This window comes from Octodon degus, unplaced genomic scaffold, assembly GCF_000260255.1.
Source record: "Octodon degus isolate 3935 unplaced genomic scaffold, OctDeg1.0 scaffold00079, whole genome shotgun sequence".
Taxonomy (NCBI): Eukaryota; Metazoa; Chordata; class Mammalia; order Rodentia; family Octodontidae; genus Octodon; species Octodon degus.
The window spans coordinates 3,101,036-3,123,318 of NW_004524655.1; the positions used below are offsets into that span (position 1 = coordinate 3,101,036).

Genomic DNA, 22,283 nt, shown 5'->3' on the forward strand with positions numbered 1-22,283 from the left:
TCCTGCCTTCTCACTAGCCCCATTTCAATTGTTTTTGAGACAGTGGCTTGCTAAATTACTCTTTGCCCAAGCTAGGCTTGAACTTGTAGTCCTCCTGCTTCAGCCTTCCAAGAGTGCTAGGTAGGATTCCAGCGTCGGTTTATAAGTCAGGCTAGTAGCATCGATTTTTAAAAATTAATTAAGCTTTTAATCCACAGAAGTTCGTATTCTCATGTATGCGGAGCACTCTCTGTGTAGTAGCTCCTCGGGTCTCCCAGAAATCCTTAGGAACTGGCATCCTCCCCAAATAACAGATGGGGAAAGTAAGGCTTGGAAGGTTAGAAAACAAGATTCTAATCCACATCCACTTGACTTCTGCTTGACTGTGCTCTTAGCCACATGTTGTAAAAATAACAAACGATAATCTTGAGGTGGTGTGCCAAGCAGTCAATTTGCTTCCCAAGAACCTTTTGCTCTGGCCCTCTGTAATGATAAGAAGTCACCACCGCCCCACATCCATGTCCTGCTGTGGGCAGCTGGAGGTGGAGAGCCGTCCTGTATCCATTTCTTCGTTGTCTTCAGCTCAGCAATCCTTCCTGTTACCGACACTAGGTACCCTGGGGTACAGAAAGGAAAACAGACTTCCTAGAGATGAGGATCACTGGTTCAGTCCTGAGGACAAAGATCTGGATCTGAACCCAGAGAGCAGCAGGAAGTGGCTGGGTATCGTCAGTGTATCAGAACAGTACTGTATTGGTTCCATTCAGTGCCAAGCCTTGTGCTGTGTGCCCTGGACACCTCAGCCTCCCAGACGGTTGAGATTACAGGCCTGTGGGGTACCATGGGCCCAGCTAAGCCTGTGCTTTTCACCTGTCAACCTGAGCCTCTGCTTTCCTCTGATATTGTAAATTCTCAGCTGCCATAGATTTCCACCCCCAGGAAGCTGCATGATTAGATGAGTACCATCGCTCTGAACTTCAAACACAGTCAGATGGTTTCCATGCTAACCTAGCCCGTCAATGAGTCACCTGATAGTAGGAGTACGCATCCTGGAGCATCACCTTGTGGATACCCCAAGACCACACCACCCCCCAACTCCTGGTCATCGTTTTCACCTCTCTCGTACTCCCTTCCTGCCTCATAAACCTACATATGCCCCTCCTCGTGCACCCTGACATGCTCTTCCTGGGCAAATCAAGAGCCGACTGCATGGGTGGGAGGGTTGAGCTTCATCTCCTCTTGGACAGGACCCTGTCTCAGGATGTTTGCATCCCACAAGAGATCAATTTCCAAATAGAGACACAGGCTGCAGCAAAGCTTCCCCTCAACTAGGAAATCAGGAGGCCCCAGAGAGCTGAACTAGTAAAATGACTCTCAGCTGAGCCTGGCATGCCTGGAATTCCAGCACTTGGGAAGCTGAGGCTAAAAGAAGTCTGTGAGTTTGAGGCCAGCCTGGGAGACGTAGTGAGACACTGCTCACCCCCTGCTCACCCCAAAGGATCTCACCCTCACTGGTTCCTGGACCAGATAAACAGTTTCCAACAACTTTCAAAGCCTGGCCCGCAGCGGGTGAGCCACACCAGGAGCTCTTCCTGTAGTCTGGTGCTTTCTTATCAGTGACGCTGGACAGTATACCCTTCACTCTTCCTGGGTTCTGATCAAAGATGGCACAAAAAGAAAGCCTCTTCGTCCCTGAGAAATGCCCTCCATCACTGTGGACAACAAGGGGAAGTGATTTTTATTTTATTTTATTTTTTAACTTTTGTGTGTTTTTGTTCTTTTTTTCCCCCTAATACTGGGGATTGAACCCAGGGCCTTCACATTGAACCATATACCCAAACTTTTTAAAAAAAAATCCTTTATTTTGAGATAGAGCATTACTAAATTGCCCAGGCCAAGCTCAAACTTGCAATCCCTGAATGCTAGTGCTGGGATTGCAGGTGAGTGCCACCACACCTGGCTAGAAAGGGGAAGTTTATTATTATTATTATTAGTGAAACAGGGGATTGAACTCAGGCCCTTGTGTTTGCCAGGGAAGTGCTTATTCCACTGAGCCATCTCCCTGGCCCCGGAAGTTTATTATTGAATAACTATTAAGCTGCTTCCACAGCACACAGCACATCTAATGTACTAATGGGATCTCAAAGGGGATGTCTTTCCCATGTGGCCTGCAACTATGCCTGCTTTTAAGATTTATAGTAACTCACCCTCAGGTAAGAGGTTTGACCCCTCTCTTTTGCCGTACAGTCTTTTCTAGTTTAGCCTCTACTCCTAATAAGAGGGATACCCACTGTGCTGGCCAATTCCCTGGGCCTGGAAGAATAATAAAACTTCTCAAATTTTTGTGAGCAGGTGGCTATGGCTTGGGACAAAGAGCAGGGCTAAACCCTCACAGTGACAGGGATATAGGGACCTCAGCTTGCTTGATATTTACATTTCAAAGAAAGGGATGCCAGGCCCTTTAGAATAACATTCTTGGGTCCCCGGCCCAGGCCAGAAGCTTATTTAGCCTTTGAAAACATTGGCACAATGTAGCAGAGACATAAATGTAGAGTTGCTTGAACGCTGAAAGGAACGCGCTGGCAGGTTCTATGATATGAATAAATCTTGAGAGTTTATGCTGGTGACAGAAGCCAGACACAAAAAGGCAGTGTGTGAGAGTCCCACTTAAAGGAGCCAGCTGGGATAGGCAAATGCAAGGGGCCAGCCTGTCAGCTCGTGGTGATTAGCGGGTGCTACCTGCTTAATGGGCGTAGACTTTCAATTCTGGGTGATGAAAATTTCTGGGAATGGTGGCGACGGTCACACCCACTACTCTGCAAATGTCCTTAATGGTATTGCAGTGTTCACTTAAGAGTGGTTAAGCTAGGAGTTTCTGTTCCACCTATGTTACCATAAGAAAGAAAAAAAAAAAAACATGGACAGAATTTGTGCATAAGTCCATACACAAGGGAAATGCTTTTGTAGTGCTTGCCTAGCACATGTAAGGCCCTGGGCTTGGTCACTAGCAGCACACAGAACAGGAAAGGGCAGGACAGGACCAGAAAAGGAAAAACAGAAAATGCTTTTTAGCCCTATGATATTCTCTTGCTGTACCACTCTTCCCTGACTGTGTTCTGAGATATGGTCCTTACCCGTAAAAGCACCCAACACAAGGTCAGATCCTCAAGGGGTGTGCGTGGGCTCCCCGCCCTGGCCTTCCTGTTGGTTCTCTCTGCTTTGCTGCAGCGAGCCCATGCATGCGCTTGCTTGGACCACAGGTGTCACTGTGGTTATCTTGGGCCAGCTCATTAAAGAGGTCATTTCAACCTGCCTCAGAATCCTCAAGAAGATCTCTTATACTCACTGTAAACACAGACAGCACTGGGTCTGTGCGCTCTGCCTTTGGGGGATCCAACCAACCACCCACCCATCCTGTGGAGATCCAAACTATATTTTAAAAGCTTATGTTTGTATTGAACATGTGCAGATTTTTCTAGTCAACAGCCCCAAATCAATATAATATGACAGCTATTTATGTAGCATTTGCCTTATAGTAGGTTTTTTTTTTTTATATAGTAAGTGTTATAAGGACCCTAAAGATGATTTAAACTATATGGAGGATGTCAATAGGTTACATGCAGATACTATACTGTTTTATAAAAAAGATTCTGAGCGTTTCTAAACCAGGCGTTTTGTCCACCATAACAAACAAGTTTTGCAAAAGAAAAAGAGTTTATTCACAAGGCCATCACACACAGAGATGGGTGACCAAGATCAACTCCACCTCCCAGAGGATGGGGCTTGCAGATAACTGGGAGATAAAGGGGGCCGGTGATTTAAGGCATGGGGACAGTGGTTAGGAAAGACCTGATCTCTGCTCTATGGCTACATAACCAATCTCCATGATGCCTTGTGGGACGCTGGCTCAGCAAATGAGGGTCTTACTGTAACCTGAGGGTGGAGTTCCAGGCCTCTTGATATCAAAAGGTCATCCTTGGAACACCTGCAAATCCAAGTGAAGTTGGTGCGTTGGACAAAAGCAGCCTTCAGGTCCCTGAAAAGTAACCTAGGCAACCGCTGTTATCATCCTGACCCACTCAGCAGAGGTGTTATCTGCAGCAGAGCCTGTGGGAGACTAATAATATATTGCTCAGCCCTGTGACCTTCAAGATGAGTGATTTTTGAAGTTGACAAAAAGCACATAACCAGAAGCAAGCAAAGCTCGAGGTTTTATGCAGCACATGTGCTGTCAGGAACAGCTGCGAATTTTACTATGGCATTGCGGGTCTCGTGGGTACCGAGGGAGAACCTCGCGCACAGCCTGTCTTTCCTGATCCACCTTTCCTCCATCCCAGTCGCTTTTCCTGGAGGACTTGCCGGGCTGCTCCCACTCAGCCCCTGCTTTTCCACTCATCCACAGAAACGCAGGCCTGCTGCCCGAAGACCAAGCAAGCATCTTCTGTCCGGCGCTGTCAGCGAGCCCCTGCTTCCCCTCCCAATCATGTCCCCAAATCATAACAACGCATGCCGTGCAGTGACTGCCGCCTTTGCCCCCTGCGCAGGCAGATCTAGGTTGCAAGTGGCCTGGAGCTTGTGCTGTCTAGAGGTCCCACGCTAGAAGAGGAATAGGCAAAGACAAGTTCATCAGTAAACCCGAGAGCATTGTATGGAATGAGAGAGATGGTACAGGTCTGTCTGGAGAGGGGGCCCACAGGTAGACTTCATCTGTTTTGTGGCACATGCATCTCTCCCTGCAGGATGCTAAAGTAGGGCCTCCGTCCAGTGTTGCTTAAATATCTATTGAACGAGTAGAGCATGGTGGTGCATGCCTGCAATCACAGCTTCTTGGGAAGCTGAGGCAGGAGGGGTGCAGCTCCAAGGAAGCCTGGGCAACTTGGGAAGACCCCTTCTCAAAATAACAAGGGCTGAGGAAATAGCTTAGTGGTACTTGGGTGTAGTCCTTAGTACCAAACACACATATGCGTGTGCATGGGACACACACACACACACACACACACACACACACACAATCTACTGAGACACTTTGTTGAACCAACTAATCCTTTTATGCGCTTGGCATTGCTCCCCCTCTAAGTTTGTTTGTTTGTTTCTTCTTTCTTTTTGGTACCAGGGATGGAACTCAGGACCTTGCATTTTCTGGGCAGGTACTTACGCTGCTGAGCTATCTCCCTAACCGCCCCCCTTGGTTTCTTTGGTACCACCTCACTGCAGATGCCTTCCCTGGCAGTGTCAATCTGTTCTTTTTCCTTCCTTTATTTGTTTTATCCCCACTAAAATCACCAACCATTCCCTAACATATTTCTTTTAACAGGGGTGGTGGGGGGCAAGCACACTTGTTGTCAGTTTGAGGCAAGCGCTGTCGCTCCCTCCATTATAAAGTGAGCACTTAAAGCTTGAAACCTACCAGGTGACCATCATATTCCAAGTGAATGAATGAATGTGTGGGTGGATTCTGCAAGTGTATCAATTGACCAATCTTTTTTTCTATTTTGCAGTACTAGGGATAAAATCCAGGGACTCTTTCTATGCCAAGGGGTGGAATGTGCTAGACCGGATAGTGGCTCCCAAGCACATCCATGTTCCAGTCCCTAGAAGTTGTTGTACATGTGACAAAGGGACCTTTGCGGATGTGATGAAGCCAGGGATTGAGATGGAGAGATCATGCTGCATTACTTGGGATGACTCAGTGTAATCACTGAGGTCCTCATAAGAAGGGGCAAGAGGACCCCCGAGTTAGAGACCAAATGATGAGAGCTAGAGGTGGGCGTGATGCTGGCCCATAAACCAAGAAATTCAGATCGCTTCCAGAAGCTGGGGAAAGCAAGGAAACACTTCTTCAAAATTCTTTTTAAAAATTTTTATTTGATGCAGGGTCTCACTATGTAATTCAGACTCATAGTGATCCTCCTGCCTCAGCCTCCTCAGCACTAGGATTACAGGTACATGCCACCATGCCTACCCAGCTTTTTGGGGGAGAGGTTCCGGGACTGGCACAGTATATAGTACTGAGGATAGAACTCGAGTCCTTGCGCTTTGCCAGGCAGACGTTTTGACCACTGATCTATCTCCCCAGCCAAGGAAACGTTTTATGTCCAGAGCAAAAACAATATCAAACTAATACTGATTGGGTATTAGCTTTGTATTGCTACCATAACTAATGAATGCAAACTTAGTGGCTCAAAATAACAAAGTGATTATCTTACAGCCCTGTGGAGGCAAACCCAGTCAGGCGCAGGGGACTGTAGTTCAATCCCCAGTTCTCCATGCCTTACCAGACCTGCCTTTAAGGCAGTCCAAAAAATAAATAAATAAATAAAATTAATTTTAAAATCCTTCTCATAGCCCTGGACATCAATAATCCCCAGTGCATCCCTAGGGCTGTTTCTTTTGGAGGCTGTCAATGAAAACTTGCTCTTTGTTTTTTTCCAGCATGTGGAAGCCACTTGCATTCCTGGGCTCAGAGGCACCCCTCTCCAACCTTGAGCCTTGCAGCATGTCAGGAAGATTTCTGTGGCTGTTTGTTACTCGGCAATAGGTAACTGATACACAAAAGCAGATAAAACGCATCCGTGTCCATGCATGGAGACAACTCCTGCAAAGCAAGACCTTCTACATGCCGAGTGACCGGTACAGACAGAAGGTACAGACAGAAGATACAGATGGAGAATGGAAGTGGGCGCCTGAGAAGGGGGTATTTGAATCAAATCTTTAGCAATAGAAATGGGACCAGCAGAGAGAAGACAGTCATTTCAGGGAGGGGACAGAAGCAAATAAAAGGTGTATTTAGAACTGTGGTCAACCTGGAAGGGAAGGTTTTGGTGGTGCAAGGAGGAGAAACAGGAAGATGACAGGGCTGCCTTGGCCAGTGCATGTGGCGCATGTGGGCCCAAGGGTGTGGTTCTCTCTCCTGTGGTCCCTGGTGGCACCAAATGCCTTTACCCCAAATATGACAGTGTGAAAGAGACGTTTCTCTAAGCACAATCTGGGGGCAGGGTGTGTTTTTCAAAGAAGGTGAGGCCATTGCTTGGAAGGAAAAAGGGACAGGTGTCTCTCTGTCCCTAGATTTTGCTCTTAGCTTTCTGCTACAAACTGCGTTTTCTTTAGCGACTCTTTTCAGAGCTAGCCAAACAAAATGGAGTCAGCTACACACTGTGTAATGTTTAGTGAATGCCAGGTTATGGTGACCTGAGTTTTAGGCGGGCGTCTGTGGCTCTCTGGTATTCGATTGATTGTTGCTTGGGACAAGGAAGGAGAGGAAAGGGAGGGAGATTCCGTCACCCTTGAAGAGCTTAAGATTCTTGCATGCAGTAAATTAGCAAAGAGAGGAGACCCTGGGCTTCCAATTTCAACCCTGAGTTCCACTTGAGAAAACCCGGGTGGAGAAAGGCCAGGAGCCTCGGGTCCTTTATTCTCCAAACAATGTGGAGTTGCTTGCATTTACAGCTCTCAGCCACGGGTAAGCCTGGTGATACAAAGAACCTGAGATTTAAAAAAAATTCACCTTGCAGATCGTGAGCACCTGAATCCTTCTGCTAGTTGATGAACTGCATCTTCTTTTCCCCCCGAGACCATCAGCACAGTGATTTCCTCTGGGTGGTGTGGGTTGGCCACTGTATTGATCTACCCCACTATAAATGGCTTCCCTGTTTTTGTTCTCTTGGTGATATTGTGAAAGGTATTAAGAAAAAAAAAAAAAAAAACCCAAAACCCACAACCCCTCCCCCAAAATCCCCTATGGATTTACTGTGTGAAAGCCCCAGTGCTATGTAGAGCTGCAAAGACTTAAAACATCCTTTATTCCTCCCAAGCCACCCACCCACATATACTCATTCCCCTCTCCTTTCTCCTTTGATTTGTGCTTGGGAAGAGTCTGTTTTGGTGTAAACTTGATTTTTTTCACCTGGTTGCCAGGCAACAGAAGCCACCTAGTTGGGATGCGATGTAATGTTAGATTGTTGTCCCCAGCAGCCTCTGGGGCTGGACCTGCCAAAACCCCAGCGTGTGTGTGTGTGTGTGTGTGTGTGTGTGTGTGTGTGTGTGTGTGTGTGTTGAGATCACATGGGCAGCTGGTTAGGACACAGGTGTCTGGGGCTTCTGGAACCAGTGGTAGTGGGCAGGTGGGAGAGATGCCCAGGAATTGGCTTTTTAAAAGTGGCCCTTGTGGCCGCAGGTGGTTATAGGTGCTTGCGTATCAAACTGCTTCAAGATAGAGCTACCTGAACTTCTAGAAGAGAAAACAGCTGAGGAAGCTGGCAGGAACGAGCGCTCCAGTCCAATTATTTTCCTGTTTCATCCCATCCCACCCACCATCCCACCCTGCCCCATTTCGTCCTACCCGGGTGTACTGCACACAGCAACTCCCTTAATCCTACTGCACACCACTGAAGTCACGACATCCATAGTCTATATTATGGCAAGGAAATGGAAGCACAGGGAGGTGAGGCAGCTTATCCAGAGCGGCACAGGGAGGACGTGGAGGAGCTTGGATTTGACCTGAGATAGTCAGGGCACGTTAGCATGGAGTGGCAGATAAGAATGCAAGGTCTTGGCCTGGATAGCTTGGACCCAGATCCTACTTCTAATGTTTATTACTTATTTTTTGTATTTTTTAGAGAAGGGTCTACAGGGTGTTCAGGATCTCATTACTAGATCAGACTCTAGTGATCTGCCTGTTTACAGCCTCCCAAGAGCTGGGATTACAGGCACACACCGCCATGCCCAGTCTCAATTGCCATCTCAGTGTGACCCGGGGGGCGGGGCCGGCACAGCATGCTTGGGGATTGAACATCCCCCCTCCCCCCACAGCCTGCCTGCAGGTGCTTTAATTTGCTGAGCTATTTGGCCAGCCCTCCATACCTCCAACATTTATTAGCTGTCAACCTTGTACCCACTGATCTCTCTGCGCTTCAGTCTCCTAATCTTTTTATCCCCCTTTCTGTGCTAGGGATTGAACCCAAGCCCTGTGCATTGAGCTACATCCCCAGACTTTTATTTATTTATTTATTTATTGTGTGTGTGTGTGTGTGTGTGTGTGTGTGGCCAGCTCAGCCCACCAGGGGTCAGGGCTGGCATGTGGTGCTGGGGGATTGAACCACGGTCCCTGTGCTCTGCTAAGCTTGTTCTAAGTAGGTGCTTTAGACCACTGAGCCATCTCACCAGCCCCAGGCTTTTATTTTTTATCGTGAGACAAGGTTTCACTAAATTGCTAAGCTGCCCAGGCAAGAATGGAACTGGTAATCCTCCTGCCTCAGCCTCCCAGTGTGAACCCCAATGCCTGGCTTAGTTTTGAAAGCCTTAACTTGGGGAGAGTACAGTCACATACTGGAAAAACAACTCAGCGGCGGTGACACAGTAAAAACTCAGAAGGTGTGCAGGGTCACTCAAGGAGGGGTGATTGTGAACGGCAACATGCCGAGCACCCCTGTGAAGACTGGCTTTTCATTGCCATTAGCTGGCAAATGTCTTGCAGGACACAAAGAAATATGGCACTGAGAAGAGTTCTTTGATTCTTGTTCAGTCTCTGACCTTCACACTTGACCTTGGACATCGTGAGCCTCAGGGGTGGGGCTAAGGAGTTAGAAAGGGTGTGTGTGTCCCATGCTAAAGAAGTTATCTTGTACTTTAAAAAGCTGAATGTCACCTGATTGCAGCGACACATACCTGTAATCCCAGCCCCCTGGGAGGCTGCACGTGAGGATAGCAAGTTTGAGCCTAGCCTGAACAATTTAGCCATTTAACAAGACCCGGTCTCAAAATTTAAAAATAAAAAGGGCTGGGAACGTAGCTGAGTGTAAAGGCCCTGGGTTAATCTTGAATACTGAGAATTAAAAAAAAGAGAGAGCGCTGCATGTTGAGTGGTTTATGGCTTCTAATCAGGAAGCTGGCATGAATGGCAAACGGCCACAGTGTACAGATGGCCATGTTCAGGGGGCATGACGGTGCCCCCAACTCTGACCAGTCTGTCCTTTCAGCGTGACCAACCTGTCAGGCATTTGAGATCTGCGCCTTGGCTGCTTTCGCTGCACCTGTGGGGTCCCTTTGGAACTGGCCCTCAGGCTTGGAGGGGCCTCGGGCTGTGAGTGAAGGAGTTAGGGCTGGGGGAGGGGGAGGGTGGTACGCACTGTCACGATGCCTCTCCCACAGGGGTGCCCGGGTGGCCGGGAGAGCGGGTGGGCAGGATGTGGGCTGGCACCACGCAGATGCACCTGGGGTACAAGATCCAGAGCCCCAGCTGCTGACATGTCCTCGGGGGTAGCCCCTCAGGGTGGCAGCAGCTGCAGGGCCGCCTGGCCTGAGAGGGACTGACCCAGAAGCCGAGAGCCTGGCCTTCTAGTTGAGCTCAGACGATATGGCTACAAGCCCTGGAAGGCTGAGGCAGGAGGCCACATGTTTGAGCCTAGCCTGGCCAACTTAGTGCCTTAGGGAGACCTTGTGTCACAAACAAACAAACAGGGCTAGGAACATAGCTCAGGGCAAAGACCCTAGATTCAATTTTCAGTACTGAAAATAAATAACAACGAAACAAAACCAAACCCAAGTCTGGAATCAGGACACCCCTGATGGGTCAGCTTTGTTATCTATTATTTATTTTGCAGTGCTGGGGATGGAATTCAGGGCTCTACGTCTGGATAGTTAAGTGCTCTGCTACTGAGCGGCACCCCAACTCGAGGTCACCTCTAGAACTCCCTGCATGGCTGGCTGACGCCTCTGTTGAGACAGTGTGGCAGCTTGGGCCTCTGGTGACCACCTGGACTTCCTCTCCCTACCCAAGGGCACCCCCTTTATCAGCCTCCAGCCAACTCTGTGACTCTCAGGGGACCCAACTGTGACAGCCCACCAAGGTGTGAGAAATTCCCAGCACATGCAACCAAAAACCACAGCCAACCGAGTGGAATCCACTTTTTAATATTTTAACCATAATGCAAACAGGCATAAATAGACTTTTGTTGAATCCCATAAAATTAGAAGATGAGAACTATACAGAAGAAGAGCATGCGGCCAATGGAGCCTGGGCAACCTCTCAGGAGCTTGGGGTGGGCGTCGGTCCTTGGAAGAAGGTTCTGGAGCACACAGGACACTTGGTAGCAATTAGCAGCATCAAGAGCTCAGAGCTGGGGGACATCTGAGTTTTGGACAGCGCGTGCGTGCTGAGATAGGACCCCGGCTCCGCCCACCTCACCAACTTCCCCATCCCCAGAATGGACACCCATGGGGACAGCCACAGGAGCCACCAGTCCTGCTCGCTGGGCCTGGAGTGGGTCTTACAGTCACAGTGACAATATAACAGCAAGGAAGGTGGAGGCAGAGTGCAGGGTGCCAGGAGCCTCAGACCAAGAGGGAGGGCAGTACGCCCAGGGGCCTTTGTTAGAGTCAACATTGAGGACACAGCGTCTTATCCAAGGAACATCAGCCATCCTTCTGGCTTGGGCGGGGTATGTGAGACCATACTATTCTCTGCCCTGAAAGTCCCTTAGGTCTTAGAGTGGTGGCAGATAAAGGGAACCACCACCGGTGGAGGAAAGCCCTACCGTGAGAAGCCCTAGGGTGGCCGGCAAGCGTTCTCTTGTTCCTCAAGCCCAACAGCAATGGTTCTTACCCAAGGAATGTGTGTGTGTGTGTGTGTGTGTGTGTGTGTGTGTGTGTGTGTGTAGTTTCTGCCCCCAAGGTGACACTGGGCATTGTCTGGTGACTTGTTTGTCTCAATTGGCATCTAGTAGTGGAGGCCACAGTGCTGCTCGACATCCTATAGTATGGGGACAGTCCCCACGACAAAGCACAACCCAGCTCCAACTGCCAACAACACTGGAGTTTCCAGGTCCTGGGCTAGAGTCACCTGCAGGTTAGGGACCAAATCTGGGCACTTTCAATGCCAGGGTCATTGTCCAAAAGACAATGCATTAAGGCACATTTGCCTCTGCCTGCCAGGGCCACCATGTTAATGACTGGGGTGTATCCAATGTCCTACTGACCTCAGAACAGGTACTTGAGGACAAAATATACCCATAAACACACTAAGGCATTCAGACTCCTGGCCACCTCCCTTCCAAGTATTCCAGGTTGGGTGTCTCTTAGCCGAAATACTTGGGACCAGGAGTATTTCTGATTTTGGAATTTTTGGGTTTGGCAATGTTTATGATGCAGCTACCTTGGCAATGGGACCCATGGCGAGACTCGGATGTAGATGCGCAATTCACTTATGCTTCTTGTACCCACAGCCCTGCAACATTTTAAGTGGTTCTGAGCATAAAATGATCCCACTTGTGGGTGTCATTGTGGTGCTCAAAAAGTTTTAAATTTTGGAGCATTTTGCATTTTGAGATTAGGGATGATCAACCTGCAACTGAAAACAGATGGCTAGAAGGGACCGGGATTCTCACATTTCAGATGAAGCAAGGTTTGGAGAGAGTTAACTTTTCCTCTTGGGTCCTCTGTCACTGGGGCGGGGGAGTGGCTGGCAGTGGATGAGGAGAGGTGAGGAGTGAAAGGCCAGGGCAGCATCGGTCTCCACAGGCCAAGCCCATGTCTGTGGAGTGCATTCATGTTGAGGCTTTGGAAAGCAAGGCCCACTCAGATGAGCTAGGCACACGTGGCCAACTGGAACACAATGTAGAAGCTCATGGTTCTCCATTGGCCAGGAGGGCTGCGCTTTGAGCCCATACCTCACAGGGGGAGGGGCCTAGATGTCTGCCTGCCCAGCTTGGCAGGCACCTCCCTCACTGATCTGGGTCAGGACGCTTCTCTTGGCTTAGGGCAAATCCTGACCTCCTTGGAAGCCTGAAGCAGGTGGCTGCACAGGGTTTGGCAGGAGAACCCCGTGTTCTTAGAGCAGCGTCTATGGACTGGGGGTCACTTTGCTTTCTGTGGATCTAGACTAGGCGGGACCTTGGCTGATGTCACCCTGAGCTCTCGGAGGAGCTGGCCTTTACACCCCCAGAAATCCACCTTCCCTGGGGCTGTCCTTTATGACCAGGCTCCTTTCTCAAATACAGGCAAGACTCAGATTTCACGGTTGTCACTCTCTACAGGATGGGTTCAGGTTCTCAGATTGAGCCCCCAGAATCTATTGGCCCCTCCCGCCTACTCTCCTCCACAGCAGAGAGCCACTCATATCCTCCAGACTAAGGCCAGATCCAAGCACAACTTCTGCCACCTTAATCCCCCTTTCAAAGGTACCCTTACGATCCCAGTTGTGGTGGCACACGCCCATAATACCAGCACTGTAGAAGCTGAGGCAGGAAAAGCTCAAGTTTGAAACCAGCCTAGGCAACTCAGTGAGACTCTATCTCAAAATAAAAAAATAAAAAAAAGGTGGTAGATTGCCTGTTTGACCCCCTGTACCATGAAACCAAACCAAACCAAACCACCCACAAGGACTCCCTGTTCCCTACTAATTAAAGTCTGAATCCCTTGATATTTGCTTTCTCTCTGCCTGGCTCCCAGCCATCCTTGCTGTGCGCTTCCCTGCCCCCATCTGCAGCCTTCCAATCCAGCTCTGACTCACCCACTCTCCCCCATTCCATCCACTCCCTGCCAAGTTCTCCCCTTCCAAAGTCTACCTGTGAAATCCCACCCACTCCTCAGACCCCAGACATCTGCATCAGTTCTGAGAAGGGCATCTCTACCCACCGGATTCTAACCTTCTGCAGGGACACGACTGTGTTTCCTTTTTCTCTGTCTATACCGCGGTGCCTTCCACACCCCAGAGGAATAAGATTGTGTGATGCAGTAAGTGAACGTGAGAACTGGGTTAGCCTTTGGGCTGGACATTGTAACTGGGCCTTGCCTCAGCCAATCCACCTCGCTAGACAGGCGGGTCTGCAGCTGGAAAGGGCAGGTAGCCAGTTCGCAGCCATCTGCATAAATGCGGGCAGGCAACTCCCAAATATCCAGGGTACCCTCTTACTGCAATTCCTAACCATGCGTTTTTGCCTATTGCTGGTAATGGAGCGAACTAAAATCCACCAGCAGAGGGCAGTATTTACCCACCCTTCTTCAGCGCTAAACTCCAACCTGTCTTTGCATCAGGATGGGAATTTTAGGACAGCCCAGCTTGCTGGTACCAGGAATCCTGGCAAATGAAAGAGATGTATCAGATTGGCCTTCTGTATTCTAGCAGCTTGTGGCAGGAGATGAAAGGTCTACTTAAAAAGAAAAAGGCCTGCTTGGGAGGAAAGAAGAAGCCTGGTTGTATAGCTATACAGTCATTTCTTTGGACTGTGACAAATGAAAGGAGGCTTCCACCTGCGGCTGGAGGGGGCTGCCTGGCACGCAGTAAGCACTCCTTATTCAGCAGTGGAAACCTTTCTAGCAGACAGCTTGATTTGCAGAGGGGGGCTCAAATCGATTCCTCTTTGATGGAGGTTGGACACAGCAGTTCAGTTCCGGGGAAGTGGTGACATCTTAGAAAGCGTCCCCAAAGGTTCAAAAATTTGAGAAGAAAGCACCTGGTAGGAAAGTTTCTGGGAGCCCGAACTGTTGGCAGGAGAGGAGGCGGTTACAGGTGGCTTCCCTTCAGCTTGGCAGGGTCAACACCTTGGGTGCTGAAGGCTTAGTCTATCTGTGGGGGACTGAGCAGGAAAACTAGGACTAAAGGAAGGCAGGCGACACTGTAGCTGGGGCCAACTCACCATGTCAAGGCCGGGACTGCAGTGGGCCGCCGGTGAAAGAAGAAAAAAAGACACGGTTTGACCTTTAAGAATCTTGGGGGTGGAGCCCTTAGGATGTTGGTACCCGGATGTCAACCCCTTCTTGTGGGGGCAAGGGCAGCTTCTCATTGGCAGGCCCCTCATTGAGCACAAGGAAGGAAACCTGTGCACAGCACATGAAGGAAAACAGTCTGTCCAATAAAGCAAAACAAAACAAAACAAGGGACACTACATGGATTTCCATCCTCCAAGGCAGGGCGTCACAGGACTTCTTGGCTTTCTCTGGGTGTTGCCTGATACTCCGTTTTAATGTTTACCTGTAGACTGGATCTTTCCATCCCAATTTCTCTGAGAGGATAAATCCAGCAGGCTGCTGAGAGAGAAACTACATTGGCCCCAATTCCCACTGAAGATTCCACTGCCTGTTTTCTGGATGAATCAAGGGTGTTTGTTAAAAGCCTTTTAGCAGAACAAGGAGATCAATGTGAAAGGGTTGCCCTTGTGAACCATATTTTTCCCACCTGCAGAGGGGGTTCCCTTTGGGGTATTTTTTTCAACGTGGTTCCTCACACCTCTTTTATTTGTGGTACTGGGATTGAACTTGGAGCTTTTGTACTGAGCTACATTTTCAGTCCTTTTTCAAATTTTGAGACAGGGTCTCACTGAGCCTGTTGGTTGCCCAGGCTGGGCTTGAAACTGCCACCCTCCTGCCTCAGCCTCCTGGAGTGCTGGGGTCATGGTGCGTGTTGCCACGTCCTGCTTGCACCTGATTCCTTTTACTGGCTTTGGTTATCTTAGCTCAGGGCTGAATCAACAAGCCCCACCTGGTTGAATGGAACTGTAGCAATCACCTCCCTCCTGGACACTCATTCCTCCCAGGCTCCACAGTAGGAATGGCCAGTTCACGCATATTCTTTAGGTTCATAATACGACTAGGGGAAACTGAGGACAAGAGACTCATCCCAGGTCTCCGGTGGCACAGTGAGAAGATCCTTCCTTCCAGATAGCACTCATTCTGGGCCTTGCAGGTGGATGCCTGGGGAGCGTCCATGAGTGTGGTTGTGTCAGGGGCCCCTGGCTGGGCAGCGGCTCGCTTCCCAGGGAGGACATGAACAGCACGCAAACCTAAACTCATCCAATTCTGTGATTCTCTCTTGCAGGGAGCTCTTCCCCTGAATCTTCCTATCCCCTTCCTCTTTCCTGGCCTTCTACCAGGACAGTTAGGGGGTGTTCCAGTGTTTTAGGGACACTGGCATCAGTAGAGAGCCAGGCTGGCCACACGCACAGATGCGCACACATGACCAAAATGCCATCCCAAGAAAGAACTGGGGGACAGAGCGGCAGAGACTGGCTCAGCCTTCTGTCCAGCGCCCGAAGCCTTTCCAGTGGCCCCCTTCCCCCAGGACAAGCCCTAACAGCAGCGGTGGCCACTATCCACTGGTTTCATGCACCCGTGATTTGCCTTGGGCAGCCAGCAAGCGGGGAGGCGCGGTTGTGTAGGAGCCATTGCGGGTCAGAAGGGCATCACACTGCAGCAGGAGAACTTGAGGAGAAAACCCAGGAGACCTGAGGACACCACGGAGGGGCGGAACCCCGAAGAGGGAAACCAGGACACAGCGACAGGACGAGAGGCGGAGGGGGGCCGCACGGGGTCCCGGAGGAAAGGGTCAGCCGTGTGTCCACTTAGAAAAGCTGCGGCCACCCCCTCTGGGGCACTTGGGGTGCCGCCTGCCATCCCTCTGGGCAACAGGGTTCACTTAGGAGCTGAAAACCCTGTTGGGGGAGAAGGGACAGAATTAGAGCTGCAGCAGCCAGGTGATCTGAGGTGGCCTGAGCGTGTTGTCAGGGTCTGAAGGTTCCCAACACAACTGGACAGGAACGGGACTTCTGACAATCGAGGGAGGAGTGATTGTCAATTACGCGAGCCCAGGGGACACTGTTGTTTTTGTGGTACTGAGGATCAAACCCATAGGCTCCCTACCTCCGAGCTACATCATCCAGGCCCCTTTTACGTTCTATTTTGAGACAAACTCTTGCTAAGTTGCCCAGGTGGGACTCGAACCCACCACCCTCAGCCTCCCAATTGCTGGACGACAGGCGTGTACCATCGCGCTAGGCTACAACCTGTGTGTCGGGGTAGATGTGTTGTCTTAAAAAGACAAGGGCGCTGATCTGGAAAATGAGCACATCCCTTGTACTACAGAGGAGGAGGCAGCTGGGTGGTGACCTGCTTTAAGGGAACAGGCATGCGACAGGGGACAGGAAGGGCGCTGGTAGGTGAGATTGCAGCAGGGGTCCCTGTGTCACAGAGATGAGGTGAGGTTTACGTAGGGACTCTGTTCCCATCTCGTGGTGCCTCAGGCTGCTTCCAGAAATGTCTATGGGATGGATGAAGTTGTCCAAATCTTTGGGATTATAATTTGAGCCAGTAAGAAAGCCCTCCTGGGTTTTCTTTCTTTTTGGGGGGTGGGGTGGGGGTAGTTGATGAAAGTGTGATAGCAGGGCCCAGTGGCTCTCATTCCACTAGGGGGCGCCCCAGCCACAGCAGGACGCCAGTGACTAAAGCAAGGGGTCCCATATTCCAAGAGCTCAGATCACCCAGGGGGCTTTTTATAAATTGAGGTTTGAAGCCAGGATTTACATTCTGAATTATATCCCTGGCTCTTTATATTTTTATTTTGAGACAGAGTCTTGCTAAGTTGCAAAGTTGCCCAGGCTAGGCTTGAACTTGTGGCCCTCCTGCCTCAGCCTCCCTAACTGCTAGGGTTATAGGTGTGTGCTACCATGCCCAGCTGAGAGAGATTGTTAACATGTTTAATTGCCGCTCCCTAACTCTTGAGGTTCAGATTCAACAGGCCTGTGTCAGCCTGGGATTTGCATTTCGATGGGGTCCACAGGTTGCCCTGGCTTTTGCTGGCCTAGGGAAGCCATGCCCCCATGGGAAAGCCAGCTGTCCCTGTCCCCCAGACTTAAGAGAAGGCCCCGCCCAGCCCCGGCTGGAGAGATGGAGGCGGCTTACTCATCCGTGTCTTTCTTGCTCTCTTCAATGAAGGCAATGGACTCAGATCTAAGGCGGTTGGTCACTTCATAGGTGCGCAGGGTGACTCCAAAAATATCTTCATGGTATCGGTTGTCATCCTAGGGGATAGGAACAGCCAGAGAACAGCCATTAGGTGCTGGCTTGGGCCTTGGAGAAGGGGCAGATGTGCTGCCGCTCTGGGAGGAGAAAGGCTTAGAGAAAGTGGTCCCTGATGACAGGAAGCAGAGCCCAGGGTCCTCAGGGTGGTCTGGTCTGTAAAGCTTGGTGTTGGCCATGCTCTGTCCCCCTTGGCAGCTGGCCAAGAGCACTGGCGTTGTCACTGGGAGTGGTACTTCTGCTTGTGCATTCCTAGGTCAAAGGAATAAGGCCACTCTCTTCCTCCTCCTTCCTCCAACTTACTCCTGCAAACTCGAGTTCAGAGCTGGGCAGTGCTGGCTAACGTGTGGCATAGTACAGTCCGAGAGACCAGCAACAAGGCCAGGAAGGCAAAGTGACCATGTGCCGCTTGGGACTGCCCCGCCGCTGCTGCAGCACAGGCCTCTTGCATCTCTGAATTTTAGAAGCAATGAGAGCTTCCTTGGCAGGACAGAGGGGTGGGCAGTCAGGTATGTTCGCAAGGGGCAGCATCTCTGAGGGCCCAGAGAGCCTAAAGGCGTCTCAGTGCTGAAGATGGGCAGCACTTGGGAATGTGCCGAAACCCAGCCTCTTATGGTCCTGGAGGTTTTAGAGAAAGCTGGCCATCTGGAGAGTGGGTTCATTTCATTTCATTTCTTTTTTTTTTTGGCGGAAGTGGGGATTGAACTCAGGCCCTTGCGCTTGTCAGGGAAGTGCTTATTCTACTGAGCCATCTCCCCAGCTGGGTTCATTTCATTTGGGGAGGTCTTTTAGCTCTACAGAGGCTGGTGAAAAAACAAAAAACAAAAAACAACAAACCACGTTGTGTTTAAATAAAAAATTATTATGGTAAAAGATCCACAGCCATAAAACACCCCCTCTCACTTCAAACCCATTTATCCTATCATTCTTGCCACTTTCTTTTTTCTTTTTTTTTTTTTTTTGGCGGAACCGGGGATTGAACTCAGGCCCTTGCGCTTGCCAGGGAAGCGCTTATTCCACTGAGCCATCTCCCCGGCCCCTCTTGCCACTTTCTTTTATTTATTTATTTATTTATTTATTTATTTATTTATTTTGTCTGTGTGGCCAGCTTAACCCACCAGGGGGCGGGGCTGGCTGGCATGTGGTGCTGGGGATTGAACCGCGGTCCCTGTGCTTTGCTTAGCTTAGCTTGTTCTAAGTAGGTGCTTTAGACCACTGAGCCATCTCACCAGCCCCTCTTGCCACTTTCTGAAACAATTCTGGAAGTCTTTTTTTCTTGAGTGTCTTTATGATATGTGATCAAAAATACAGCGCACACTGCCACGGCGTGCCATCTGACAGAAAAGCAGGCTCTTCAAAACACGGCAGTGCGTCCTCACCCACCTGAGTCCCTGGATCGGGCACCGTGGAACTGGCGTTTCCACAAAATCAAAATGACCATGACAAGTACGTGTTTTGAATTGACTCAGGATATTGAGGCAGCCATGACCGGGCAACTAAGGACACTCATGAACGAGGTCAGCTGCAGGAAGTGACAAAAACCTCAGAATGAGGACATGAGAAATGGGAAGGTGTCCCCCCTGCTCTGGGATTAGAATACCAGTACTGTCAATACAACTGTTTTCCTAAAAACTGTTAAACAGATTCAATGTAGTCTCAATCAAAGTACCAACAGCCTGCCTCACAGGCAGAGAAGATAATCCTAAACTTCGTACGGAACACGGAAGAGACCCAGCACAGCAAGAGCAATCTCAGGTAAGAAGGACAAAGCAGGAGCTGTTACATTACCTGATTTCAAGCTATACCACAAAGCAACAGTGATAAAAACGGCATGGTACTGGAACAGAAACAGACGTGTGGATCAGTGGAACAGAACAGAGGATGCACAGACATCCCCAGGCACGCTCAGCTATTTGATCTGCGACAAAGGGACCAACAGCAGGAGGAAAGATGGCACACTTAACAAGTACTGCTGGAAAACTGGGTATCTGTCTATAGAAGATTGAAACCGGACCCATGTCTCTCACAATGTACTAAACTAAAATTAAAATGAATCAAAGATCTAAACGGTAAACCTACTGGAAGGTGAGATAGGTAAAAACACTTGGAGTCACAGATATAGGAAAGGGTTTTCTGAACAAGCTCAATTGCACAAGAAATAACAGCAGGAACCAACGTATGGGATTACATCAAATTAAAAAGCTTTTGTACAGCAAAAGAATCAATTAACAGAGTGGAGAGGCAACGTAAAGAATGGGAAAAATTTTGCCAGCTAGTCATCAAACAGAGAACTGATACCTAAAATGTATAGAGAACAAAACACAATTAGACCACCTAAAATAAAAGATCCAATTGAGAAATAGGGAGGTTAAGTGAGCAGATACCTCTCAGAGGAAAAAGCACAAATGGCTGACATATATATGGAAACTGTTCAGTGTCTCTGGTTGTTATGGTTTGTGTTTCAATGTTCCCCCAAAAGTCTCATGTAATTGTAGGGGTTTTGGAGGTGGTTAAGTCTAGAATGTATGACTGATTGATAGCTCAATGCTGGGATTAAAGGTCCTGGGATTAAGGGTGGGTAATAGCTGGGTTAGCCTACTGATAAGACTGGCCCTGCCCTAATCCTGGTGGACTGGATATAAGGGACAGAGAGAGGCTTGTTCGGCCTCTCTTGCTATTTTTGCTGTCTTCTGTCACCATGAATGGTTGCTCCTTTGCCACGTGCCACCTTGCCTTGTGCCACCCAACCAGCAGGTTGGTTCTGAGAGTAGTGGCACACTATTCAGCGACAGCCAACTACGGACTGATACCTCTCCAAACTGTGAACTCAAGGAACCTTTCCGCCCTTTCACTTTGAGTGTTGGGTGTTTTGTCTCAGCAATGCGGGAAAAGTAACAAAGACATTGGCTGTTAGAAAGATGCAAATCAAAACAACTGCAAATTATACCAGAGAGAATAGCAATTATCTCTAAGTCAAAAAATAACAAATGCTGGTGTGGCTGTGTTGAAAGAGAAACCCTCCTTCTACATTGCTGGTGGGAATGTAAACTAGGACAACCATCACAGAAACGAGGACTTTCTCAAAGGACTAAAGTTAGACATTCAGGCCAAGGATATAGCTCGGTGGCCTAAGTGCCTGCCTGGTGAGTGTAAGGTCTCAAGTTCAATCCGAGGTACCAAAAAAAAAAAAAAAAAAAAAAGATCAATGTGACCCAGGTGTTCCCTTCTAGACATCTTCCTCAAAACAGCAGAAGGTGTCCTATTCCAGCACTACATGCATCCCCGATGTTTACAGAAGCATAAATCGTAATAGCTCAATCCTGGAAGCAGCCTGTGTACTCCTCAGTGGATGACTGGACAAGGAAAATGTGCTACCTGCACATAATGGAATACTGCTCAGCCGTAATGCAGGATGAATCTGAGACATCTTTAGGAAAGTGTACCTGGAAAATATGATGGTAAGTGAAATACATCAGACGCACAAGCTTAAATACCTGATGATATCTCTCATAGGAATAAGGCAAAGTACAAACGGTAAAGGATGGATAGAAGGAGAGAAGAAGATGGATCTCTTTCAAGTGGGAAGGGGAACAGGAGACCAAGGGTGAGGGGCGAGGGGAAGGAAGGGAAGGGAAACAAATAACGATGCGCCCTGTACAGGAACCTGACCGGCTCAGTGAGTGCAAACACTGCTAAGTCACAGCCGTGAGCTGAGAGTGGTAATACTGACAAGGATGAAAGCAGGGGCAGGGGAATTACAAGGAAAGAGGAAAAGGGATTATAAAAAGAAACAAACTGTATTACGTACACTCACCCACTCCCCAAGATGAGAGTAAGCTGCGTGTCCTACAAACATGTATGAAGGGCCGGCCAGATAGCTCAGTGGACTAAAGTGCCTGCTTAGGCAGAGGACAGTGACCGGGGTTCGATCCCCAGCGCGCTGTGCCGATCCCGCCCCTGGGGTGTGCTGAGATAGCAATTGAGACTGGGCGTGGTGGTATATGCCTGTAATCCCAGCACTTGGGTGGCTGAAAACAGGAGGATCACTATGAGTCCAAGCTGTGTAGTGAGAGCCTGTAGCCCAGTAGACCCTGTCCTAAATACACTAAAAAAATGTACGAAAAGAAGGCAGCATGAATGGTGGGATGAGTGTGTTGAATCGAGGGGCATGTGCTGGGGGGGGAATCAAGGACAATGTACCTTTCACTATAATTTTTCTTTAGTGATTTTTGGGGATCTACTCTTGCATTGTACAAAGTCCTAGGCCCAGACACTGAAGACATGGCCATCCTGCAGCTCTCTTGGGCACGTGATGTGTCTATGAGGAAGTTTTCTACCTCCTGGGATAGTGGAGCATCACATTTCTTGCTATAAAGGTCTGAATGCTATAGCAACTTTTGATCACTGTTCACTTAGAAAAACTGGGGAGCCAGGGAGATAGCTGAGTGGCCTAAGTGCCTGCCTGGTAAGTGCAAGGTCCTGAGTTTGATTCCTGACACCAAAAAAAAAAAAAAAAAAAA

At 49.1% G+C, this 22,283-nt stretch overlaps 1 protein-coding gene across 1 annotated transcript in view; it reads right to left on the reverse strand.

Moving 5' to 3' along the window:
- Nucleotides 1-15,299: 15,299 nt before the first annotated feature.
- The window catches only part of Nos1 (nitric oxide synthase 1), a 119,138-nt gene continuing 112,154 nt past the window's right edge, over nt 15,300-22,283 (reverse strand). The window contains exons 29-30 of the mRNA XM_004636337.2: nt 17,647-17,765; nt 15,300-16,400 (exon numbers count right to left, since the gene is read on the reverse strand). Coding sequence (XP_004636394.2) covers nt 16,385-16,400; nt 17,647-17,765 — 135 coding nt within the window. The 3' untranslated portion in view covers nt 15,300-16,384. The remainder of the gene's footprint in view (nt 16,401-17,646; nt 17,766-22,283) is intronic.